The sequence below is a fragment of the Carassius carassius genome, chromosome 28 (assembly GCF_963082965.1).
Source record: "Carassius carassius chromosome 28, fCarCar2.1, whole genome shotgun sequence".
Taxonomy (NCBI): Eukaryota; Metazoa; Chordata; class Actinopteri; order Cypriniformes; family Cyprinidae; genus Carassius; species Carassius carassius.
Window position 1 is genome coordinate 511,344 of NC_081782.1, and position 24,727 is coordinate 536,070.

Genomic DNA, 24,727 nt, shown 5'->3' on the forward strand with positions numbered 1-24,727 from the left:
CTCGCTGTGTTTATACGTGTGTGTGAGTGTGTGTGTTGACGAGGTCATACCTGCACATTATCAGCGGATGAGAGCGACGCTGCTGCTTCACTGTCCTCAGACTGCTGTCACAGAACAGAACACAACATCATACAGACTTAAATCAGCTCACACACACACACACACACAGCAGTATGAGGAGAGGATGCTGGGAGATTCAGCTCTGCTGCAGAGAGGAGCTCTGATTGGCTTAAACTAGTCTCACTAGTCAGTCATCTATTTTCTTTCTTCAAAAGAATGCTCATAACTGTACGTTACATAAAGGGTTAAACCGGTCTGATTACCTCTTGACCAACTGACTAGACTAGCTCTTAAAACTCAAGGTCTTTGCACACCGAGTCCGAAATTCTTATCTGAAATTTATATAAAAATGTATACGACCTCACGTTGTGTCAAATCATGTTTACACACTGCTCCAAAACTTTCGTCCGTCATACAAAAACTTTGATTATATGCGTTTTTGCATGTGTAGCAACAACGATTACTTATAAATCCTTATAAAACTTATAAATGTTAATGATAAATCCCCTGTTATATTTGTACTGGCTACTGTATACAGGCCACCAGGGCACCATACAGACTTTATTAAAGAGTTTGGTGATTTTACATCCGAGTTAGTTCTGGCTGCAGATAAAGTTTTAATAGTTGGTGATTTTAATATCCATGTTGATAATGAAAAAGATGCATTGGGATCAGCATTTATAGACATTCTGAACTCTATTGGGGTTAGACAACACGTTTCAGGACCTACTCATTGTCGAAATCATACTCTAGATTTAATACTGTCACATGGAATTGATGTTGATAGTGTTGAAATTATTCAGCCAAGTGATGATATCTCAGATCATTATTTAGTTTTGTGCAAACTTCATATAGCCAAAATTGTAAATTCTACTTCTTGTTACAAGTATGGAAGAACCATCACTTCTTTTATCTTAAGTTATTTTCCTGATGTAACCAAATTCCTTAGCATATCCAAAACCTCAGAACAACTTGATGATGTAACAGAATCTATGGACTCTCTCTTTTCTAGCACTTGAAATACAGTTGCTCCTTTACGCTTAAGGAAGGTTAAGGAAAACAGTTTGACACCATGGTATAATGAGCATACTCGCACCCTAAAGAGAGCAGCCCGAAAAATGGAGCGCAGCTGGAGGCAAACAAAACTAGAGGTATTTCGTATTGCTTGGCGGGAAAGTAACATATCCTACAAAAAAACAATTAAAAACTGCTAGATCCGATTACTTTTCTTCTCTTTTAGAAGAAAACAAACAAAACCCCAGGTATTTATTCAATACAGTGGCTAAATTAACGAAAAATAAAGCCTCAACAAGTGTTGACATTTCCCAACACCACAGCAGTAATGACTTTATGAACTACTTTACTTCTAAAATCGATACTATTAGAGATAAAATTGCAACCATTCAGCCGTCAGCTACAGTATCACATCAGACAGTGCACTATAGACCCCCTGAGGAACAGTTCCACTCATTCTCTACCATAGGAGAGGAAGAATTGTATAAACTTGTTAAATCATCTAAACCAACAACATGTATGTTAGACCCTATACCATCTAAGCTCCTGAAAGAGGTGCTTCCAGAAGTCATAGATCCTCTTCTGACTATTATTAATTCCTCATTGTCATTAGGACATGTCCCCAAAACCTTCAAACTGGCTGTTATTAAGCCTCTCATCAAAAAACCACAACTTGACCCCAAAGAACTAGTTAATTATAGACCAATCTCGAATCTCCCTTTTCTGTCCAAGATACTAGAAAAGGTGGTATCCACACAATTATATTCCTTCTTAGAGAAAAATGGTATATGTGAGGATTTCCAGTCAGGATTTAGACCGTATCATAGTACTGAGACTGCTCTCCTTAGAGTTACAAATGATCTGCTCTTATCATCTGATCGTGGGTGTATCTCTCTATTAGTTTTATTGGATCTTAGTGCTGCGTTTCACACAATTGACCACAACATTCTTTTGCATAGACTTGAACACTTTGTTGGCATCAGTGGAAGTGCATTAGCATGGTTTAAATCGTACTTATATGACCGCCATCAGTTCGTAGCAGTGAATGAAGATGTATCCTATCGATCACAAGTGCAGTATGGAGTACCTCAAGGCTCAGTACTAGGGCCGCTACTCTTCACGCTTTATATGTTACCCTTGGGAGATATCATCAGGAAACATGGTGTTAGCTTTCACTGTTATGCTGATGATACTCAACTCTATATTTCTTCGCAGCCCGGTGAAACACACCAATTTGAAAAACTAATGGATTGCATAGTCGATATAAAAAACTGGATTACGAGTAATTTCTTACTGCTAAATTCTGAAAAAACAGAGGTGTTAATTATAGGACCTAAAAACTCCGCTTGTAATAACCTAGAACACTGTCTAAGACTTGATGGTTGCTCTGTCAATTCTTCGTCATCAGTTAGGAACCTAGGTGTGCTATTTGATCGCAATCTTTCCTTAGAAAGCCACGTTTCTAGCATTTGTAAAACTGCATTTTTCCATCTCAAAAATATATCTAAATTACGGCCTATGCTCTCAATGTCAAATGCAGAAATGTTAATCCATGCATTTATGACCTCAAGGTTAGATTATTGTAATGCTTTATTGGGTGGTTGTTCTGCACGCTTAGTAAACAAACTACAGCTAGTCCAAAATGCAGCAGCAAGAGTTCTTACTAGAACCAGGAAGTATGACCATATTAGCCCGGTCCTGTCAGCACTGCACTGGCTCCCTATCAAACATCGTATAGATTTTAAAATATTGCTTATTACTTATAAAGCCCTGAATAGCACCTCAGTATTTGAATGAGCTCCTTTTACATTATAATCCTCTACGTACGCTACGTTCTCAAAACTCAGGCAATTTGAAAATACCTAGAATATCAAAATCGACTGCGGGCGGCAGATCCTTTTCCTATTTGGCGCCCAAACTCTGGAATAACCTACCTAACATTGTTCGGGAGGCAGACACACTCTTGCAGTTTAAATCTAGATTAAAGACCCATCTCTTTAACCTGGCTTACACATAACATACTAATATGCTTTTATTATCCAAATCTGTTAAAGGATTTTTAGGCTGCATTAATTAGGTAAACCGGAACCGGAAACACTTCCCATAACACCCTATGTACTTGCTACATCATTAGAAGAATGGCATCTACGCTAATATTAGTCTGTTTCTCTCCTGTTCCGAGGTCACCGTGGCCACCAGATCCAGTCTGTGTCCAGATCAGAGGGTCACTGCAGTCACCCGGATCCAGTACGTATCCAGACCAGATGGTGGATCAGCACCTAGAAAGGACCTCTACATCCCTGAAAGACAGCGGAGACCAGGACAACTAGAGCCCCAGATACAGATCCCCTGTAAAGACCTTGTCTCAGAGGAGCACCAGGACAAGACCACAGGAAACAGATGATTCTTCTGCACAATCTGACTTTGCTGCAGTCTGGAATTGAACTACTGGTTTCGTCTGGTCAGAGGAGAACTGGCCCCCCAACTGAGCCTGGTTTCTCCCAAGGTTTTTTTCTCCATTCTGTCACCGATGGAGTTTCGGTTCCTTGCCGCTGTCGCCTCTGGCTTGCTTAGTTGGGGTCACTTCATCTACAGCGATATCGTTGACTTGATTGCAAATAAATGCACAGACACTATTTAACTGAACAGAGATGACATCACTGAATCCAATGATGAACTGCCTTTAACTATCATTTTTGCATTATTGACACTGTTTTCCTAATGAATGTTGTTCAGTTGCTTTGACGCAATGCATTTTGTTTAAAGCGCTATATAAATAAAGGTGACTTTGACTTTGACTTATAGGAAAAAAGCATACTCGGTGTGCAAGGACCTTAAGTAGCTGTGTTTATGCAGCGGATCTGTTCCTGATAGGTGCTCTTGATGTCACATGACTGTGCTGAGACACACCTCCTCTCTGCAGTGACACACACTAAACGAACGAATCAGTGAATCAGAGGTGATTCACACGGCCCCAAACAAACAGACTCCAGCGCTGCATGTGTTGTGAGGGACGGAGTGAAGCACCTAAACACAGCTGGACGGGGCTTGGGGTGGGCGGGGCTTGGTGAACAGGGGCGGGGCACTCGTTCCTACCTCACTGGCCACTGGATTCCACTGAGGCACAAACTTCCCTGCTTTAACACGAGTGACTTGAAGGCGAGAGCTGTTACTCTGACAGGCGTCGCTCTGAGCCTCTGAGACGAGTCCTTCAGTCTCTCTCTGCTCTTCCTCATCTTTATCCTCCTCTGCCTCACTCTCCTGACGCTCTGGAAGCTTCTCTTCCTCAGAGGAAACACTTCTGATGGCCTCTGCTTCTCCATTAATGGACCATTTGTGTGTTTCAGTCATCTCTTCTTCCATGTTTCCATCATCTCTCTTCTCTGTCTGATCTCCTCCTTCTGTTCTCTCCTCCATCACGTTCTTCTCCTCCTCCTCCTCAGGACTGCTGAATCTCTCGATCTGTTCCTCAATCTCCTCGCTCTCTGTGTTCTGCATCTCTTCATCTCTGATCTGTTCGTTCTCATCTATGTTTCCTTTCCTTTTTTCTTCTTCTGTTCTCTCCTCCTTCTCTTCAGGACTGTTGAATCTCTCGATCTGTTCATCATCCTCCACCCTCTCTCTGTTCTCTGTCTCTTCATCTCTGATCTGTCCGTTCTCCTCTTCATCTGACTGTTTCTCCTCCTCCGCTCCTTCGCTCATCTGCTCGTCTTCCTCTCGGCCGCTGGACACCGCAGCATCTGGGGTCAGAGGTCGTGAAGCTGCTGTGGAACGGAGGTGACATCCAGACGAGTCCTTACAGTGGAGGGAAGAGTTAGAGACAGACAGACGAGTGTGAGGTCACATGCAGATCAGGTGTATTATTAACAGAGACTAGGGATGGGACGATAACCGGTTTTATTGATAACCGTGATAAAATGTGCTGAAGGTTAGTAATATCGTTTAAAAATGAATTATCATTAAAACCGTGTTTGATTATCGCGGTTTTAATAACTCACTATTAAATCATGTCCAGCCAGCAACAGTCTGACGCAAGCGCAGCGCACAATGTTTTTTTTGTTTTTTTTCGAGAAGGAATGGCGAAAGTCAGTGACTTTTCTATGCTTTTCTATGCTTCTACACTTTTCATTGTAAGGAAGGAAATGCCACAGAATTTAATCTTTCTTTAAATTAAGTGCATAGAGTTGCGTGTTTTATTAGTTGTTTGTTGATTATTAAATATAAAACTTGCGGAAATATTTTCAGTGTGAGCATCAACTATTTTTGAACACTTTCATCTCGTTTCAACAAAACCGTGATAATATTGATAATCGTGATAATTTTAGTCACTATAATCGTGATATTAAATTTTCATTTGAATTTTGAAAAATGTTTGGAGTGGGAGAGAGAGAGAGAGAGAGGGAGAGAGTGAGAGAGAGACAGAGAGAGAGACAGAGAGAGAGAGAGAGAGAGAGAGAGAGAGAGAGAGGGAGAGAGAGAGAGGGAGAGAGTGAGAGAGAGACAGAGAGAGAGAGACAGAGGGAGAGAGAGAGAGGGAGAGAGTGAGAGGGAGAGAGTGAGAGAGAGACAGAGAGAGAGAGACAGAGAGAGAGAGAGAGAGAGAGAGAGAGAGAGAGAGGGAGAGAGAGAGACAGAGAGAGAGAGAGAGAGAGAGAGAGAGAGAGAGAGGGAGAGAGAGAGAGAGAGACAGAGAGAGTGAGAGAGAGACAGAGAGAGAGAGACAGAGAGAGAGAGAGAGAGAGAGAGAGAGGGAGAGAGAGAGAGAGAGAGACAGAGAGAGAGAGACAGAGAGAGAGAGAGAGAGAGAGAGAGAGGGAGAGAGAGAGAGAGAGACAGAGAGAGAGAGACAGAGAGAGAGAGAGAGAGAGAGACAGAGAGAGAGAGAGAGAGAGAGAGAGAGAGAGAGAGGGAGAGAGAGAGAGACAGAGAGAGAGAGACAGAGAGAGAGAGACAGAGAGAGAGAGAGAGAGAGAGAGAGAGAGAGAGGGAGAGAGAGAGAGGGAGAGAGTGAGAGAGAGACAGAGAGAGAGAGACAGAGAGAGAGAGAGAGAGGGAGAGAGAGAGAGGGAGAGAGTGAGAGAGAGACAGAGAGAGAGAGACAGAGAGAGAGAGAGAGAGAGAGAGAGAGAGAGAGAGGGAGAGAGAGAGAGGGAGAGAGTGAGAGAGAGACAGAGAGAGAGAGACAGAGAGAGAGAGAGAGAGAGAGACAGAGAGAGAGAGAGAGAGAGAGAGAGAGGGAGAGAGAGAGAGGGAGAGAGTGAGAGAGAGACAGAGAGAGAGAGACAGAGAGAGAGAGAGAGAGAGAGAGGGAGAGAGAGAGAGAGAGACAGAGAGAGAGAGACAGAGAGAGAGAGAGACAGAGAGAGTGAGAGAGGTACCTCTGAAGGAGCTTCTGGACTGTGATCTCTGGAAAGGGACAAATCCTGTAGTTCAGGTTCTGTTCTTTCTTCAGGAGGAACCGTCACACTGACCTCACTGTCCTGAGACACACACACACACACACACACACACACACACTGACTGAAGCAGTGTCTGAAACCGCACGCTATCCCCAACTAACCATTAGTCATTCAGAAGAGGCCTGGTCAAACACGATTTTATTAGTGAATAAAAATCCACACTGGAGAAGTCACACAGATCGATAACGGCTGGTCTATCTGATGGTACATCAAACACTCGCCTATCATTCATCCACCTCAAATATGACTTATCATCTGAAATATGTCAGTAGCAGCAGCTTGACATGTGCTCAAGCTAATGCTATCCTGGAGAAGTGAGTACTGCTCGGTGTCTGTGTGGAGCATATTCTCCAGAACGGTGCGTCGCTGATGTGGAGAGAAAATAATAATAAAAATGCCATGTAAAATTAATGCAAGTTCAACTTTTGAAAAAACATGTCTCGAGACTTCATGGCAGTTTTCCCATCCCACTGCGTCTCATGATTTAAAATAAAACAGTCCGTTTATCAAATGGCTTTAAGTCGTTTGTCTTTTTAAACTATACATAAATACATGATGCTGTTTTGTTTCTAATTGTATTAGCAACTTAATTTATAAACATATCAGTGTCCCTGCAGCACAGAAGCTGTAGAAATAGACAACAATACACTGTATGAGTCACAATTATACATTTCTCTTTGATGCCAAAAATCATTAGGATATAAAGATCATGTTCCATGAAGATATTTAGTAAATCTCCTACCGTAAATATATCAAAACTTCATGTTTGATTAGTAATATGCATTGCTAAGAACTTCATTTGAACAACTTTAAAGATGATTTTCTCAATATTTAGATTTTTTTGCTCCCTCAGATTCCAGATTTTCAAATAGTTGTATCTCAGACAGATATTGTCCTCCTTACAAACAATTCAATTTCATAAAATTTACCCCTTTTGACTAGTTTTGTGGTAACATTTGAAACATTATGCACCGTCTTCAAAGATAGTTGTGTTATTTTATTACTCTGAATAAAAGTGCATTAGTGATATTTTGCTCGATGCGCCCTCTTGTGGTCTCAGGAGAGAAGCCAAAAGCTTTTTTCTAACCTAACTGACATTACGCTCTTTAGAATATTGATAGTATTTAAGCAGAAAACTGAAATGTAGTTTTTCAGCCATCCTGACAGGCCTGCAGTGCTACTCCTCCGATCAGATGAGGAGAGTCAGACGGATGTGTGTGTGTTCACCTCGTACTGCAGACCTGCTCCCAGAGCGTCCAGATCCAGATGAAGGTTCTGCAGGAGTCCGGCTGAGTCCCGCGGCCTCTAACACACACACACACACACACACACACACACACACACACACACACACTTAGATCTGATCCAGCGTTCAGTGTGTGTGTGTGTGTGTTTCAGACTCGCCTCTTCCTCAGAGATCTCCTCGTCTTCCTCAGGGCTCCTGACAGCAGCAGAACTAGACACAGCCTGATGCACAGAATCCAAATCAAAATCCAAAACACAGGACACACTCACAAAACACAACTCCAATAGATTTGTGCTGCTTTACCCCGAGAGAGGTTTTGAGCGGCTGGAGTCCAGACCCTCTGAGAGGAGCGACAGGAGCATCAGACAGACCACGGAGACGAGCGAGAGGAGCCAACACCTGCAGAGAGAGAGGGGTCATAATAATAATACCAGCCAATTAACAGTCCTCCAAAAACTGAATGCTCTAGAGTCATGCATCAGAAACAACCAAAATCCACTCGATTATCCAATAACCCAACAAGAACTTAGACATCCCTCAAATGTCAGAAATCCTGTGGCCCTGCAAATTGCATTACTCAGACTTTTTTTGAAAAAATAAAAATAAAATAAATGTGCAGTAAAAACTGGACAGCCAAGGACAGACTATTATCCTCAACAGTGAGGAGTTTGACTTTATTTTACATATCTATCAGTGAACTGGCAGATCTACAGTCCAGGACTATAATTACACCACACAGAGGTCAAATATTTACTGTATGCAGACCACTTACTAATTCTGTCTAAAACACCAGAAGGTCTCCAGAACAACCTCGACGTTTTAACTAACTAAACTAAGATTATATTTCAGAAAAAGCCCAGAAATCTAGAATTGTATTTACTTTAAACAACACCACACTTCAACACACTTTACCTTGCTATTCAAAAGTTAGGGTCAGAAATATTCATCAAGGATGCATTAAATTGATCAAAAGTGTCAGTGAAGACAAAAAGAAAAGATTTCAGTTTCAAATAAATGCTGTTCTTCTGAACTTTCTATTCATCTGTGAATCCTGAAGAATAAAATGCATCAAAGTTTCCACAAAAATACAACTGTGTTCAACATTGATAATAATCAGAAGTGTTTCTAGAGCAGTAAATCATCATATTATTCTGATTTCTGAAGATCATGTGATACTGAAGACTGGAGGAATGATGCTGAAAATACAGCGGAGCATCACAGAAATACATTACACTTTAACACAGATTCACACAGAAAACAGCTGATTTAGATTACAATAATATTTCATCATTTTTACAGTATTTTTGATCAGATAAACACAGCTCTGGTGAGCAGAAGAGACGTCTGAATGCTGCTGTAAGATGATGTTCTCACCCCTGGCGCTCTGACTTCCTCCAGCTCTTTCCTCTTGTCCTTCTTCTTGTCTTTCTTGTCCTTCTTCTTCTTCTTCTTGTCCTTGTCTCTCTTCAGGGAGCTGGGGGCTGTGGCGTGTTGGTTGCGCTCGCGCTCCTGCTCCACCAGCTGTCTGTAGTGTTCATCACACGGATGATCCCAGGTGGACTGACCGGTGGAGAAGTTAAAGTAGTACACCTCACCGCTGACGTCCTGACTGAACACACACAGAGTCACTTCCTGTCTCCACATAATCATGCCTGTGTGTGTGTGTGTGTTACCATGGTTTCCACTCAGCTGGAAGCGGTGCCACCATCCCCTCTCTGGCCAACCACAGCAGCTCAGGCTCTCGCTCCGGGTCGATGCCGATCTCCACCGCGTACTCATGGATCTCTGACAGAGAGACACACACACACACAGTCTGTCAGCACCTCACTCCAAACCTCTATGACTTTCTTCAGTGAAACTCACAAGAAGATATTATGAAGAACGTTCAGAACCAAACAACAACATTGGACCCATTATATAAATACAGGTGCTGGTCATATAATTAGAATATCAGCAAAAAGTTGATTTATTTCACTCATTCCATTCAAAAAGTGAAACTTGTATATTATATTCATTCATTACTCACAGACTGATATATTTCAAATGTGTATTTCTTTTAGTGTTTCTTGAAGCACTGACTCCAGCTGCAGTCCACTCTTTGTGAATCTCCCCCACATTTTTGAATGGGTTTTGTTTCACAATCCTCTACAGGGTGAGGTTATATCTATTGCTTGTACAATTTTTTCTAACACATCTTTTCCTTCCCTTCGCCTCTCTATTAATGTGCTTGAACAGAGCTCTGTGAACACACAGCCTCTTTTGCAATGACCTTTTGTGTCTTGCCCTCCTTGTGCAAGGTGTCAATGGTCGTCTTTTGGACAACTGTCAAGTCAGCAGTCTTCCCCATGATTGAATTTTCTGAGATACTGAATTTGGGATTTTCCTTAGTTGTCAGTTATAATCATCAAAATTAAAAGAAACAAACATTTGAAATAAATCAGTCTGTGTGTAATGAATGAATATAATATACAAGTTTCACTTTTTGAATGGAATTAGTGAAATAAATCAACTTTAATGATATTCTAATTATATGACCAGCACCTGTACATGTGTGTGTGTATGCAATCTAATGCTTATTTTATTGTGGGTAATAACAAAAATGTTTTTTAAGGTCATAATACAATAGTCTGAAGAACTGACAGGAGAGACAATGATAGTGTGTGTGATGAAGTGTAACCTTGCTCTGAAGGTATGTAGTTCTCATCATAGTCTTCCTCCAGAACCAGCTGATCTCCGATGCGCAGCCCCGCGGTCGCCATGGTGACGGCGGAGCGACAGGAGCGCGCACGGGCCTTCAATTAATCTCACTCGATTACTTCAAATTAAAACTTCACAAACACATCACATTCAGCAAACAATACGTATTTACGAATAAAAGCCACTGCGTATTAAATAAACGTAAAAACACACACACAATGTCGACACGGATCTGTTTGTGTTTAACGTTACCTCAGATAATCGTTTTTCTTTCATAATCATAAAGATATAGATCATAACTAAAGCACTGGTGATATTTAATGAAAACACAAGTCTGGACGAGCAAATTAAATGACTGATTTAAACCATATAAAAGCAAATAATCAGCAAAGACACTAAAGTCGAGCGTCGCGTTACGTTACCCTGAAATATATGAAACAATATTAGTAATAACGTTAATAACCGTTACTGATGATTTAACGCGATTAGTTTAATCCTCACCTGCTCTCTGATCCCACGCCTTCAGTCCTGCCGTGAATGTAATAGCATTGTGTTACTTTACAGCTTTATTTCAGATGATTATTTTCAGTCTCAGATGATTTTCTGAATTTATAACATAAAGTTAAAATCCGAAGCGTCGCGTCCCTATCACAGCAACCAGACGGAAACATGGCGGCCGCCTTAGCCGCGCTTCAGAATAAAAGTCCCGCAACTACGCATGGACTTACACGGGATATACATAATTATAGAAATAATATAATAGAGAAAAATAATAATATAAATATACTAAAAAAATAATTTATTTTAATCAATTAGAACATAAGGAAAGTATTTGGAAATGAACTATAGTTTTATTTTTGTACAATAAAATATAATTGAGGAACTCCCTTGTATAGCATTGGTAGATCCCGAATTAAAATGACAACAATTTAATGACAAAAACAAACACCAGAGAGTCTTAAAGATCCAACATAGTTTATTAGAATGTGCTTTTGTTACACCATACAAAGCAATAAAATTATTGACACTTGGCTTTATAATATATATGTGAAACACATGTGAAAAAATGCTAAGCATATTAGGCAAGCCTTAATGTAGAAAATAAATTAATATCAGTGTAAAAAAAGAAAACTTAAAAATACAAGGCAAGCTGCTTTAACAACAGAAGTTTGTGACATTCATGATGGTCCTCTGGAAATCACGGTAAACTGTCGACACACACAAAAAAAAACACACTCACTGTGCTTCACATCAATCCAGACTGATACAAAAGATCCCAACAGAGACGGCAGGATAATGCTATAAATATGATAACAGTTGTTTAATCACACTGGAGCAGACTCTGATTTCGTTTGGTCTCCAAACACATGGCGTTTGGCCCCTTTAAGTTAAGATTCAATGCTGCAGCTTCTGGAACATCTTTGACAGTGTTTCTAACATCATAGATGTCTCACTCGTCTCAGTTGTTTTCAATGGGGTTCAGTAGTTCAGATATTTGGTTTAGAAATAAAATAAACCACTAAAACATGCCTCGAGTGGAATCACAGCGCGATACAGTAAATGAACATTAAAAACAAAATCAATGCTTTGGAATGAATGAATGAATGAATGAATGAATGTGTGATTGAGTGTTTGGAGCATTTCTCCAATACATCTCTGACGTCCAGATGGAAAAACCAGCCCTCAGCATTCAGAAAATCCAGAATCCTGTCATTCCCAAATCAAATCATGACCAAGCTCTCATATTACAATAAACGAGACGTGATGAGTCAATGAGAATGAGATCATCAGTCGAGATCTGGAATACTGTGCATTAGATCTGTTCTACCGTCTACAGGCTCAAGATTTGGTGCAATGATTCGCTCCTGAATGAAGCATCATGTGGCAGAAGCATATCTGTCTGTGACGTGTGTGCTGTGATTAAAGGAGCAGACATGCATTCTGAGCATGAATTGTGAGCATACTGGGCTCTTGGGAGTGAAGAGGAGTGCAGGATCGATAGAGATGATACTGAGACGCTCCATTAGCAGCAGTTCTCCAGTGTAATGTACTCCAGTGGCGTTAGCATGCAGCGGATACGTGTCTGGAATAAGTGGCTGACGTTATGAATGAAAGATCAAGAGCTGACATCGTCTAGCGTGAGGAACTGTTCCATATGCCTCTTCAAACTCCACACTGCGCTGTAGTTTCACTCCATACAGAAGAAACCCAACCTGCTGCGTTAAACAACAATAACTATACCAATGACTATACCGATAACTATATTGATAATGATACCGATAACTACATCGATAATGATTCGGATAACAATACTGATAATGATACCGATACTAATGATGATACCGATAATGATACCGATAACTACACAGATAATGATACAGATACCAATGGTGATACTGATAACGATAACTACACCGATAACGATACAGAGGAGCATTTGTGCTGGACGTTGTGTGTTCTTGTTCAGCTGATGAATGATAAAAACATTTACAGCCAATCAGAATCCACTGACTTTAAAGAGTTTAAGATTTTAAAGAGACGGTACGCACTTAGAATAAAAGGAACATTAACGTGCGTTATTGTTATGACTGTTGTTATATTTAACAATAGTCATGGTTACAGTCATCACTTTACTTAATATTTATTGTTATGGTCAACGTTTGGTCAATAATTATTGTAACGGTCAACATTACAGTCAGCGTTATAGTCATCGGTATAATTATCAATATAGTCAATGCTATACTCACTGTTACAGTCAGCGTTATATTGTTACAATCACTGATATAGTCAACATTGCAATCATTGTTACAGTCATCGCTACATTGTTTTAGTCAATTTTATAGTCAACATTATTAATTTTTTAAAGATTTAACGCCATATCAGCAGGAATGGCTATATCCATGGCAAAATCAACGGTTTTATAATAATGACAATATCATTTCAATTCCTCGTTTGCAATAATGTAACAATTTTATCTTAAAAACCTCCAACGTACAAAAAAATACATACATATATACTTAATTTAACAATTATGGCAACAGTAACAATAAACTAGAATTTTTCAATGTAATGTACGATAAAATTTAGAAAATTATTCCAAGAGAAACTTAAAAAAAAATGTCCATTAATAAACTGTTTGAGTAAAATTTTGCCTAATAGCATATAAAAATGGACATTCAACAGTCAATGCTATATCGTTATAGTCAACATTATAGTTAGGGTTATATTGTTAAAATCAACATTAGAGACAACGTTAAAGTCTACGTTAGTCAACTTTATAGTTAACATTATATTGTTATACTCAACTTTAAAGTCTACGATAATCATCGTTAAAGTGATCGTTATAGTTATCGTTTTTGTGGTGAACAGGTCGTAACTCCCAAATGCTACACTAAAATAAGAAAGTCTTGCTGATTCGGTGTTACTCCTTAAATTACTCCGTGACGAACTGCCAACATCGAGAAGACGAGCTAACAGCATTTAAACCTCAAAACGAGGAGCGTCAGAAAGGCACTCACGTCTTCATATCAGGCGTCGTGGCACTTCCGGTCGAGTGCTGTCCAACGATCAATCACGATTAATCGCATCCAAAATAAAAGTTTTTGTTTACATAATATAGCTATGTGTGTGTTCTGTGTATATTTATTACGTCAACATAAATACACACAAACACAGAACACATTTTGAAAATATTTACATGTATATACATTTATATTCTTATATTTTATATATAAATATATAAACAACTTATTTATCTTAAATATATACACATGCATGTGTTTTTTATATATACATAATAAACATGCATAGCACACACACATACAGTCAAACCAAAACATCTATTTTCTGAATAATTTTTGGATTGACTGTATATTATGCAAACAAAAACTAGTACTCTGCATGTGATTAATCGTGATTAATCGTCTGACACACTCATCCGGTCTGGTCCGGGGTCACTCCCACCAGGTGTCCAGTCTGCGGATGCGCACGCGCTGCTTGTAGTGGTACTCCTTCAGGTGCTCCTTCAGAGCGCTGGGCAGCGGCAGAGCGCTGATGCCATCGTACGAGGTTCTGCTGCTGATGACGGCGCGGCAGATGCGCTGCAGGCTGAAGGGCTGCGAGCGGTGGATGGGGTTCGACAGCAGCGGCTCGAAGAACATGCAGGAGTTGGGGTCTTTATAGTGCTCCAGCAGGCCGGTGACGGTGGGAGCGTGGAACACACTGGGGTCATGCACGTCGAAGCTGAAGTTATGGTTCCACTGCTCGATCCGTGCATGCAGCGAGCGTCCATACCTCCGGAAGCTGACCGAGAACAGGTAGTCTTCCTGAGCAGAGTCACGCAGGAGGAACGTTCCTTCGGGTTTACCTTCCAGCAGTGTTTCGGCTTGGTATCGGTCCATGACGCCCCAGTAGCACGGCAGGTTAGTGATCCGAAGCAGATCGGGGACTAAACAGTGGATGTAGTCGATCTGTGTGTGGATGCGATGGAATCCGTCGAGTGATTTGGGACTGTCCGGCTGAACTAGAGGCGGAGATGCGGCGCACAGATCAAAATCTGATGACGACGATGCAACGACTTCATCGAGCGTGTCCAAACATCTCTGCAGGAGCAGTGTAGCGCGCTCGTCTCCGGCTAACTCATTCATCCCTGGAGCTAGTTTGGGTCCGAGCTTGTACAGCGGGTTGATTTGTGCTGTCACTTCGAAGGTGTGTATCTGAGCGTTGGGTGGAGGTTCGACTCCCTGCTCGATGCTAATCCGGCGTCTCTCTCGTAAGCGGTCGTCCTCGTCCTCCACAGCGGCGCAGACAAGCGTGGGTCCGGAGTCTAGGACCGGAGCTTGAGAGATGGGAGCTGTGTGCTGTTTGATGAGGTACCACTTCTGCGCCAGGTCCGAGCCGGCGGGGAACGGACAGCTGTCCAGCATGAGCTCGCTGAGGTGGATCTTACGCCTCGAGGACGGCGAGGGGGACAGGACTTGGCTCTGGGTTTTAATGGGGAAACACTGGCCTACTGCATCCTGGATCTTCTGCCGGAGCGTCCTGCTGCTTCCGGACGCCTTGCTCTCCGTGTCCTCAGCAGAAACCCGTTCGGAGAGCAGGGATTCGCTGGAATCGTTCAGAAGGTCCCCGTACTCGAAGCCATCGCTCAAGGGCCGCTCCGAGGTCAGGTCATGTGACAGGTGGCTCTTCTTCTTCCCTCTCCCCCCCTTCTGCCTTCCTCCGTCTCGTCTCTCCTCGGAGCGGCTCTGACGCACTTTAGGCCGTGCGCCGCGCTCCCGCTCCTTCCCACGATCCCCTGCTTCCTCTGGAAGAGACATGACTGCTGCGGACCGGATTGTGTTCGTTTAAGACCAACGCTGTCAGACCAGAGTCACTGCACATTCACTGAACATGATAAATCAGCATTCGAGTCTATCCAGATCACGCTTCTGATCTGCGTAGACAACAGAAAAACCAGAGCAACATCAATCATGAGACATAACGAGCAAACAGCATTCATTAATCAGACACATATTCAACACATTAAAACTGCTGACAATCTTTCATCTGCAATTCTTAGTGTACACTGTAAAAATGACTGTGGTTTTAACAGTAAAAGACTGTAAAAGTTCTACAATAAAAAAACTGTTAAAAGGTTAACGTAAGTGGCCCAACTATACACAGTAAAATACTGTAATGGACATCACATGTAATTTAACGGTAGCATACCGTTTTTGGACGTTGGAAAAGAACGTTTAATTTAAAGTTCTCTACGTTACATTTCACATGTTTTTCATTGAAACAACTTTATTTTTTCTTAGTTTCTTCTCATTAGTTTTGTACATAAAGTTTCATTTTGTGGACCACATACATTTGTATTAATTAATTGCATAAAATTGTCAACAGCTGAAGTGATTACCTTTGTATATCTCAATATTTTAACTAATTGCAAAAGCTGAATAATCAATCAAAGCCTACCGATTAATTAGTGAAATAATCCACGATTAGTCGATTAATCGTTCTTATAATCCTTAGATTAATTTATTATCAAAATAATTGTTTGTTTAAGAACTAGTTAATCTTAACTAAAGCTATTAAAAGTACTTTATGGTTTAATTAAAATAAACACACACAAAATACAAAAACTTGAAATACGAATTCCAAAATATTATTTAATACTATAATAGTATAGAAATAATACTAAAATACTATTATATGATCATAATACTTTTACAATATTATGAGCATTATAAATAGCTTTGATCCTATTCTTATGTAAGTCACTTTGAATAAAATTGTCTGGAAAAAGAATGTCATTTACATATCAATAAATATCAGACAATTCGTTAATAACCGTTTTAAACAAAGCGCGCGAATATCAGCGTGAGTCCGTTATAAACGAGCGTCACTGTACAGATGTTAATAACGGACTTAGTAACTCTGTGTTACAGTGTTTAGTGTTGCTGTAGTACTACTGTAGTATCGTTAGGGTTAAAACAATCCGTGCGAGAATCAGTCAGAAACACGAACCTGTATCGTCTGATTACTCCGCGTCTCTCCTGAGTTGATTAATAACCTGCGATGGATTAAATCACTTTAATAAGTCAACTTTAATCAAATAAAATCGCTTTAACTCGCGCTAACTCGCGCAGCCCTGCCGCTACCGTAGCGGTGACTTCACTTCCTGTCAGCAGACAGACAGACTTCCGCCATCAGACACAAACTTCCGGATTATATTTAGAATAGTTCTGTCAAAGGATGTGGTTTTATTGTTGATGTTGAACTGGTATTAAGTAGACACTATCTCAGTTATCACGTTGAGCTCTTACTAAAAATAATGTTTAATATTTCATACAAGCTGAAGAACCTTCACAGATCAATCAAACCATTTTATTTTCACATTAATTTAGTGCTGTCAAACGATTAATCACATCCAGAAAACAAGTGTGTGTTTGCATAATATATGTGTGTATTGTGTGTGTTTATTATTCATATATAAATACACCCACACACATAATATATATTTCGAAAATATTTACATGTGTATATTCATATAATTTATATGATAAATATATGTAATATATAAAAATATAATTTTCTGAAATATATACAAGCATGTGTGTCTATTTATGTACACGTAACAAATATACATAACATATTATGTAAACAAAAGTTTTATTTTGGATGTGATTAGTCGCTTGACGGCAATTATTTGTGTATAATATAAATTATACGAATATACATGTAAATATTTTCGAAATATATTTTGTATGTGTGTGCATTTATATAAAAATAATAAATATACACAGTATATATTATGTAAACAAAAACTTTTATTTTGGATGCGACTGATCTTTTATCAAACATTACAGGAAGTGTTCACTTTCGCTAATGCACGAAGTATCACGAATAAAGAACAATCCTTAAACATTTCCTTCTCTACTTTAAAAGCAACTGAAAGCAAACTCCATCGCAATGAACGCGTCAGTGTGTTTACATGAATTTACACAGCTAAAATAAACACCTCTGTTCATATAATTGCACTTCATGAATAAACACGGGTATATATATCATTATAGAAGTTTATAAATGCATGAATCTAAATAAAAAGTTTGTGTAAGTTGTCTGTGTGCGTGTGAGTTTGATTCAGGCGCTGATCGGGGCAGCCGCGGCGGCGGGGTCCTTCAGAAGACGCTGTGGGGCGGAAGTCGCACACGAGCGCGCGCTGCTGTTGTTTCAGTCGATTAACTGCATTAAACTGTTAATTGTTGTGTTTCGCCGCTTTTTGTCACTCATTTGCGTGGAGAAGCGCGTTTAATTTCTCCAGTATGGCTCCTACGATACAGACCCAGGCGCAGCGCGAGGACGGACACCGGTGAGAGACATCACGATTATAAACACACGAATATTACAAAAGAAGCACTTCCTTTCGCACACACGATCAGTCAAACTCTTCAGCGTGTTGTATTTAATTAAGAGTCGTGTTGTGAACTGGTCGTGTATCATTACCTCACGAGCCCTAAGTAGTGAGTGACGTGTGTTTTGTGTTCACTGCAGGAGTTCAGCTCACAGAAGCGTCCCAGAGAGGTGAGGATGAGGAGGATGAAGGTGTGGCCGGTTCATGTCGGCTGGAAACAAGCGATTATTTCGATCATCGATTAATCTAACGATTATTATATCTTTTATTCGACTGATCGTGGATTATTTCACTTATTACTCTAGACTTTGATTATTCAGGATTTTGCTACTAGTTAAAATATTGAGTTCTAACAAATAAATAAAGGTAATCTTTTCAGATTTTGAAAATCATATTATGCAATTAATTAATTAATACAAATAAATGCATGTGGCGCACAAACCGAGAGAAACTCTCTCATTCACGGTTTATTTAGCTGTATGAAAAGTCATGTGGATTAGAAGCAAAGCAAAGGTAAGAAATTTTATTTTTGATTATTTTATTCACAACATAATCTCTCTTAAAGTACCTTATAGGGTTATGAAAATCAAAATGGTTCTGAGCGAGATCAAGCTCTGCAAACCAAACTATCACTTTAATTAAATAATATTTTTTCCCCACTAATAAACATGAGCTTTATCTGCACACTGCTTTATAACTGAAAATCAGTTTTTACATGTTTAATGCTGTAAAGCTGCTTGATTTAAGTCTGTCTAGTACATGAAGATCTGTTTAAACAAACATGACGTGACTTTACTGGAGTAGAGAACAAACCTCCACATCGCTGTAATCAGATGCTTTCTTAACTGCTGCTTTCTCACCACTGTCAGTTTCTGTTGTTTATTCGTAATTAAGAGGAAAGCACAGCATGAAGTTATATAGTGATCCAGACAATGATCAGAAGCGCTGTGTGTGTGTGTGTGTGTGTGTGTGTGTGTGTTGTTCTCTTGAACTGCATCCAGGAGAGCTGACTTAGTCTTGTTCAAACCGCATTACATTATTAGCTCATATGAAATCAAAAATATTTCTCAACTAATTTTTTATTTTTTTATTGTTGATAATGTTGACTAATCATTTCAGAGCCACTGCTTCCCTGATCTAATACGATCCAGCACTCAGTAGTATTGAACAGTAGTTCAGTAATGTTAGGACGCATAGTGTGTGAATTAGAGTTGGAGGTGCCCACATGTCAACTTTTGACTCAGCCAATGGTGTTAGAGTGGGGCGGGGCTGTCTGTTTGATTGACAGACAACACCTGTTTGGAAACAGTGGTGTGTTTAATAATCTCCCGTGTTGTGCAGGTCAGGCGTCGTGTGTAGAGTGAAGTATGGAAACAGTCTTCCGGATATCCCCTTCGATCCCAAGTTCATCACGTATCCGTTTGACCAGCACAGGTACGGCTCTGACGTGTGTGTGTGTGTGTGTGTGCGTGTAGGGCTGCTGGGATATGCTGCGGTGACGCGTGCTGTGTGTTGCAGGTTTGTGCAGTATAAAGCCACATCACTGGAGAAGCAGCACAAGCACGAGCTGCTCACCGAACCTGATCTGGGCGTCACCATCGACCTCATCAACCCTGACACGTACCGCATCGACCCCAGCAGTGAGTCTCACACACCCCACAACATTTCTGTTTGAAATAATACTAAAATGTATTTTATTTCATCTAGTTCCAAAGCAACGTTCCTCTTTAAAATGTCAGTGCTGTATTTCCCTGTGTGTTTCTGTGAAGCTGCTTTGACACAGTCTGTGTTGTGTGAAGCTCTGTGAAGGTGACTTGTCTTGACGTGTGTGTTTCAGTTCTGCTGGATCCTGCTGATGAGAAGCTGCTGGAGGAGGAGATTCAGGCTCCGTCGAGCTCAAAGAGGTGCGAGAGAATCACTTCAGCACAGGAGCTTGTTCTCCTGTGACCTCTGACCCCCAGCACTGACTCTGACGAGTGTGTGTGTGTGTGTGTTCAGGTCCCAGCAGCACGCGAAGGTGGTGCCGTGGATGAGGAAGACGGAGTACATCTCCACCGAGTTCAACAGATACGGCGTCTCCAACGAGAAGGTGGAAGTCAAGTGAGTGAGACACCGCCAGTCTGTCTGACATCTCAGTGTGACGCTCTGATCATCATGTGACCCCCGTGTGTGTGTGTGTGCAGGATCGGTGTGTCCGTGAAGCAGCAGTTCACAGAGGAGGAGATCTACAAAGACAGAGACAGTCAGATCGCAGCCATCGAGAAGACGTTTGAAGACGCACAGAAATCTGTGAGCACACACAGATCACACACACACACACAGCCTCAATTTGATGTGTTTCTGATTTACTCTTCTGTGTGAATCTTCCAGATTGCCCAGCATTACAGCAAACCCAGAGTCATGCCGGTGGAGGTTATGCCCGTCTTCCCAGACTTCAAGGTCTCTCTCTCACACACACACACACACACACACACATTACATTAACGTTTAGTGCAGGGCAAAACGCTAAGGATTTTTTCTACCGGCCCACTGGTTTAAAGTTTTACTTGCCCTGCCACAAAGACTAAAATACTTTCTGTTATCATTGTTTCTGATCTGTTATCTTGTGTTCTAATAAGCTTATATGACACCTATAGTTTAGATGCCAATTAAATTTTCAATTTAAAAACCACAGCAAAAATCACTCTTCAAAAATAAACATAAATATAAAGTTAAACATTATTAAAGAGAAGCGACAGCCAGTGAATAAAAACAAATGAACAAATTACAAATAATAGCACAATTAAATATAGACCTGCAGCTCAAAGACAGAACTGAATTTATGCTTAGGTTTTTATGTTTGTAGGTGTTCAGGTACAGAAATGGAAAAATCACACACATAATAACATTTTCAGCTTACAGTGCTCACATCTGTCTCTCTCTCTCACAGATGTGGATTAATCCGTGTGCTCAAGTCATCTTTGACTCTGATCCGGCACCTAAAGATGTTTCTGCACCAGCGGGGGTGGACATGATGTCACAGGCCATGATCAGGTGTGTGTGTGAACCCTGAGAAACCAGCGCTGCACCAGAGTCCTGATGCCAGCTGACCTGATGTGTGTGTGTGTGTGTGTGTGTTCAGGGGTATGATGGACGAGGAGGGGAATCAGTTTGTGGCGTACTTCCTGCCTAACGAGGACACGATGCGCAAACGCAAGAGAGACGTGGAGGAGGATCTGGACTACATGCCTGATGAACTGTGAGACTCTTTCATCAAACACATTCATCAGAGAAGAGTGTTTTAACTATAATGGCATCTTGATGTGTGTGTGTGTGTGTGTGTGTGTGTGCAGGTATGATTATAAGATCGCTCGCGAGTACAACTGGAACGTGAAGAACAAGGCCAGTAAAGGATACGAGGAGAACTACTTCTTCATCTTCAGAGACGGAGACGGAGTTTATTATAATGAGCTGGAGACCAGGTATCTGTCAATCACACAGACGGCTCCGCCCACTCCAGCTCTGAGTGTGTTACTGACCGTGTGTGTGTGTGTGTGTTAGGGTGCGTCTGAGCAAGCGGCGAGCGAAGGTCGGCGCTCAGTCGTCTACGAACGCTGTGCTGGTGTGTAAACACAGAGACATGAACGAGAAGGAGCTGGAGGCTCAGGTCAGTTCACATCACAATCATCTGATCCCTTTAGAAACGGCGGATTGAGTTCGTCTGCACAGAAGATGTGTTCACTGCTCTGTGTGTGTTTGATGAACAGGAGGCTCGCAAGGCTCAGCTGGAGAATCACGAGCCTGAGGATGAAGAAGAGGAGCTGGACCTGATGAAAGACCTGCAGGACTCCGGTAACACACACACACACACACACCTTTATCATACACCTGTGTGTGTTTAGTACAGAGTATATCACTATAGTTAACACATTGTAATTATTTGTACAGTTCCAGTGATTGTTATTACGGTTATGAAGGAGTGTTTAGTGCGTGATGTTATTAGTGGTTTATGGGGAACCTTCCTTCGATGTGAATGTAACAGTTCTTCTGTGCTCAGGTGAGGAGCGTGAGAAACCCAGCGACTCTGATAACTCTGAGAGCGAGTCTGAGCGTGAGGAAGAGGAGCGTCCTGCTGATGAAGACGAGGAGGAGGACGAGGAGGAGGTCAAGCGGCGCGAGAGGAAGAGCAGCGGCAGCGAGAGCGGAGAGGACCGGCAGGCGCGGGACGAGGAGGAGATCTTCGGCAGTGATGATGATAGTGAGGATGAGGAGGGTGAGCGAGCGAGGAGTAACAGCAGCAGTGTTCAGCACAGCGGCAGCGAGAGAGCGTCCGACTCCAGCGACGACAGCCAATGAGACGCTCAGCTCCTGCTGTTTCCTGTTCCTGTCTGCTCCTCTGAATCCCACACAGACGTGCGTCTGCACTGCAGAAACAAGGCTATCTTACTGAGTGTTTCTGTCTTGTTTCTAGTCAAAATATCTGGAAATTCTTAAATTACGATGCATTTACTAAAGCACAATGAAGTAAGATATTTAGTCTTGTTTTCAGGGGAAAGTGCTTTTTGCTTAAAATAAGTAGAATTATCTGTCAGTGGGGTAAGTCATCTCATTTAAAATATATTTTACTTACACCACAGGCAGATAATTTTACTTATTTTCCCTAAAAACAAGTCTAAATTTCTAAGTTAGATGAGCCTTTTATTGCAGTGTGTGTGTGTGTGATCTGTAATAGATGCTGATATGAGGACTGAATGGCTGGTTTTGTCCTTCTGTAGTTTGATCCAGTTTCATTCTCTGCTGTGTCATCATGGACTGAGTAAATCACTTATTAGTGAGCATCCTTTTTGGTAGTTCTCCTCTCGTTACAGTGTAAACATTGTAAATAAACAATGATTGAGTTTTTGTAGAAGTGAGTGTGATTCTGTAGAGCTGAACTGATGTCATGCACTTAATCACCAAACACACTGAGATTCAGACGTGATTTATGTGAGATCGATTCACAAACCAGTTTCTCCACATGTCTTACAGGATACATGAACTGAGAGTAAGAATTATGACGGAATATCTAAAACAGAATAACTTCATGATGCTTAGCGAAAAAATGACAGTTTCTCCTTCAGCCATTCCTGACACACGGGTGAGATGACCTTTGACCCCCAGAGCAGCACAAGGGTCACACTGACCTTATGTTCCTCCTCTCAGGGTCAGACTGTCTCGCACACGACCAGAGAACTCGATGAAGAAACAACCGTGTCAGCACTAGTTCGAGGGATGAGGACAGGAAGTGTGTTCCTCTGCTTCCTGTTATACTGGAGTAAAGTCATAAAGCGTTACTGATGAGATGACCTTACCATCCTGTGTCCGGTTCCTCTGACAGGACGTCACCAGGAGCCACAGATCACTCCAGTCTGTGCTTTCAGATGAGAGGAGCTTCACAGAGACTCAAGCTACTGCGTGATTTCTCCCATCAGATATTGATCAGAATCAGCTGACTGATAAATAAATGTCCATGAGTTAATCTAGTATGTCCGACATAATTCGCTCATGCCCAGATTTAAAAAGAATAAATACATATCTTGTTCCTAAAACAGAATTCAGAAAGTTTGTTATTTTGACATTCTTCCTGTTCCATGTGCCGTTTCTCCAGCACACATCTGTTGAGCTTCATCATGTCCTGGAATACAGCAGAAATCGGTATCATAACTGAGCCTCCGCAGTTGATTTTCTTTGATAAATCGCTCAAAGATTATTGGATGATTTGTTTTGAAAGCAGAATGATTTGAGAACGCTAGTGTAGTATTGCTTGTAAATCTCATTATTCTATGTTATCAATCTGTCGACTTGTTTTCTTTCAATTAACAATTAGCTACTTTTATTTTTATTTATCTAATAAACCTTACTAATCTCGTTTATTTTTTCATTATAATTGACCAAATTATCCATAAATGTAAAAATAAATAAATACATAAAAAATTAAATAATAATAATAAATAAAAAACGAGATCAGCGAAGTTTAATCAGATATCTTATAGAATCCAATTAAGGTCATTTGGACAAAAATCATACTCATATTTTGAATCTACAAGGGATTAAGCTGCGAAAACGCAATAGAAATTAACTGAAGTGGCAGAGCAGCTCCAGTGATTGCTGATTTGTCCTAAATATCAAAATGTGAGGGGAACATTTCTCCCCAGATCTGAAGCACTGATTCCTTCATTTGCTGAACACAGAGAAACCCTTCATCCCTGGAGAAGAAAACATGGCTGCAGAATACATGTGTGAGCCGGTTCATCTTTTCATCTATTTAGATGGATTTTATTTATTTGTTATCTATGTTGTTTTTTTATTGTTTCTTTATTTTTATTATCATTATAT

The 24,727-nt window shown here is 40.8% G+C and overlaps 3 protein-coding genes across 3 annotated transcripts in view; 1 reads left to right on the plus strand and 2 right to left on the minus strand.

The window, feature by feature from the left end:
* The window catches only part of LOC132108331 (centrosomal protein of 164 kDa-like), a gene marked incomplete at its 5' end in the record, with an annotated part of 23,538 nt that extends 12,961 nt beyond the window's left edge, over positions 1-10,577 (minus strand). The window contains 9 exons of the mRNA XM_059515035.1: positions 51-104; positions 4,171-4,869; positions 6,453-6,554; positions 7,761-7,838; positions 7,938-8,000; positions 8,056-8,178; positions 9,154-9,388; positions 9,453-9,564; positions 10,457-10,577. Coding sequence (XP_059371018.1) covers positions 51-104; positions 4,171-4,869; positions 6,453-6,554; positions 7,761-7,838; positions 7,938-8,000; positions 8,056-8,178; positions 9,154-9,388; positions 9,453-9,564; positions 10,457-10,577 — 1,587 coding nt within the window. The remainder of the gene's footprint in view (positions 1-50; positions 105-4,170; positions 4,870-6,452; positions 6,555-7,760; positions 7,839-7,937; positions 8,001-8,055; positions 8,179-9,153; positions 9,389-9,452; positions 9,565-10,456) is intronic.
* Positions 10,578-14,121: 3,544 nt separating this feature from the next.
* On the minus strand, positions 14,122-17,162 carry socs9 (suppressor of cytokine signaling 9). Its single transcript, XM_059513739.1, has 2 exons — positions 16,987-17,162; positions 14,122-15,910 (listed from the first exon to the last, which is right to left on the minus strand). Exon 2 carries the CDS (start codon positions 15,792-15,794, stop codon positions 14,430-14,432), a length of 1,365 nt encoding a protein of 454 aa, XP_059369722.1. The 5' UTR covers positions 15,795-15,910; positions 16,987-17,162; the 3' UTR covers positions 14,122-14,429.
* Positions 17,163-18,112: 950 nt separating this feature from the next.
* Positions 18,113-22,998, plus strand: paf1 (PAF1 homolog, Paf1/RNA polymerase II complex component). Its single transcript, XM_059513738.1, has 14 exons — positions 18,113-18,331; positions 18,514-18,543; positions 19,715-19,807; positions 19,892-20,013; positions 20,211-20,277; positions 20,372-20,473; positions 20,557-20,662; positions 20,744-20,812; positions 21,303-21,406; positions 21,495-21,611; positions 21,706-21,834; positions 21,914-22,019; positions 22,120-22,204; positions 22,410-22,998. The coding sequence occupies exons 1-14, from the start codon at positions 18,285-18,287 to the stop codon at positions 22,706-22,708; spliced, it is 1,476 nt and encodes a 491-aa protein (XP_059369721.1). The 5' UTR covers positions 18,113-18,284; the 3' UTR covers positions 22,709-22,998.
* Positions 22,999-24,727: the final 1,729 nt, after the last annotated feature.

Coding starts and splice junctions, on each gene's coding strand:
- socs9 (XM_059513739.1), bottom strand. CDS start 15,794: ATGTCTCTTCCAGAGGAAGCAGGGGATCGTGGGAAGGAGCGGGAGCGC.
- paf1 (XM_059513738.1), top strand. CDS start 18,285: ATGGCTCCTACGATACAGACCCAGGCGCAGCGCGAGGACGGACACCG. Junction 18,332..18,513: donor CAGCGCGAGGACGGACACCG/GTGAGAGACATC, acceptor TGTTCACTGCAG/GAGTTCAGCTCACAGAAGCG. Junction 22,020..22,119: donor AGAAGGAGCTGGAGGCTCAG/GTCAGTTCACAT, acceptor TTTGATGAACAG/GAGGCTCGCAAGGCTCAGCT.